Source organism: Naegleria gruberi (genome assembly GCF_000004985.1).
Source record: "Naegleria gruberi genomic scaffold NAEGRscaffold_107, whole genome shotgun sequence".
Lineage (NCBI taxonomy): Eukaryota > Heterolobosea > Eutetramitea > Acrasida > Naegleriidae > Naegleria > Naegleria gruberi.
The window spans coordinates 1-906 of NW_003163220.1; the positions used below are offsets into that span (position 1 = coordinate 1).

The window sequence follows — 906 nt, forward strand, 5'->3', positions numbered from 1 at the left end:
ATTTAACAGGTGATTTAAAATATTATGAAATTGCTAAAAAAGCAACATTAAGTATTTTTAAATATAGAGATTTAAAAACTAATTTAATTGGTAATCATATAAATATAATGAATGGAGAATGGATACATCGTGAATCAGGTATAGGAGCATCAATTGATTCATATTTTGAATATCTATATAAGGGATTTATTTTATTTAAAGATGAAGAATTATTAAATTTATTTAAAATTCATTATCAATCAATTTTAAAATATGTTTATAAAAATCCATGGTATTCAGATGTTGATATGAAATTTCCAAAAATAACATTTGGATTATATAATTCATTAGCTTCATTTTGGCCAGGTGTACAAGCTTTATATGGTAATTATGAAATTGCTAAAAAGTCAATTATTGCTATACATGGTATTTGGAGAAAATATGGAAGTATACCTGAAGGTTTTAATATTTTAATTTCAAAAGCACAAAAAGGTCAATTACCATATCCATTAAGACCTGAATTAATTGAAAGTATTTATCATTTATTTAAATTTGATGGTTCACGTGATTCTAATTATCTATATATGGCAAGAGATTTTTATACTAGTTTGGAAATTAATACAAAAACTAAATGTGGATATGCTGTTATTGATAATGTTGAAACTTTAAAATTAAATGATAGAATGGAATCTTTCTTTTTATCTGAAACTTTAAAATATTTATATTTAATTTTTGATTTTAATAATTTTGTACATTATAATAATCAAACAAATTCAGAAGAATTATTATTCACTTTTAATACTGAAGCACATTTAATTCCTTTAAATTTAAATGCCTATTTAAAAAATATGATCCTTATTTTAATGAAAATAGATTTTTACATGATTTTTCAAAAAAATCAGCAATTTTTAAATAAAATATTTATTT

At 20.8% G+C, this 906-nt stretch overlaps 1 protein-coding gene across 1 annotated transcript in view; it reads right to left on the minus strand.

The window, feature by feature from the left end:
- Positions 1 to 256: 256 nt before the first annotated feature.
- NAEGRDRAFT_82310 (WD40 repeat domain-containing protein) overlaps positions 257 to 906 on the minus strand; it is a gene marked incomplete at its 3' end in the record, with an annotated part of 4,226 nt that continues 3,576 nt past the window's right edge. Inside the window, exon 3 of the mRNA XM_002668752.1 lies at positions 257 to 354. Coding sequence (XP_002668798.1) covers positions 257 to 354 — 98 coding nt within the window. The remainder of the gene's footprint in view (positions 355 to 906) is intronic.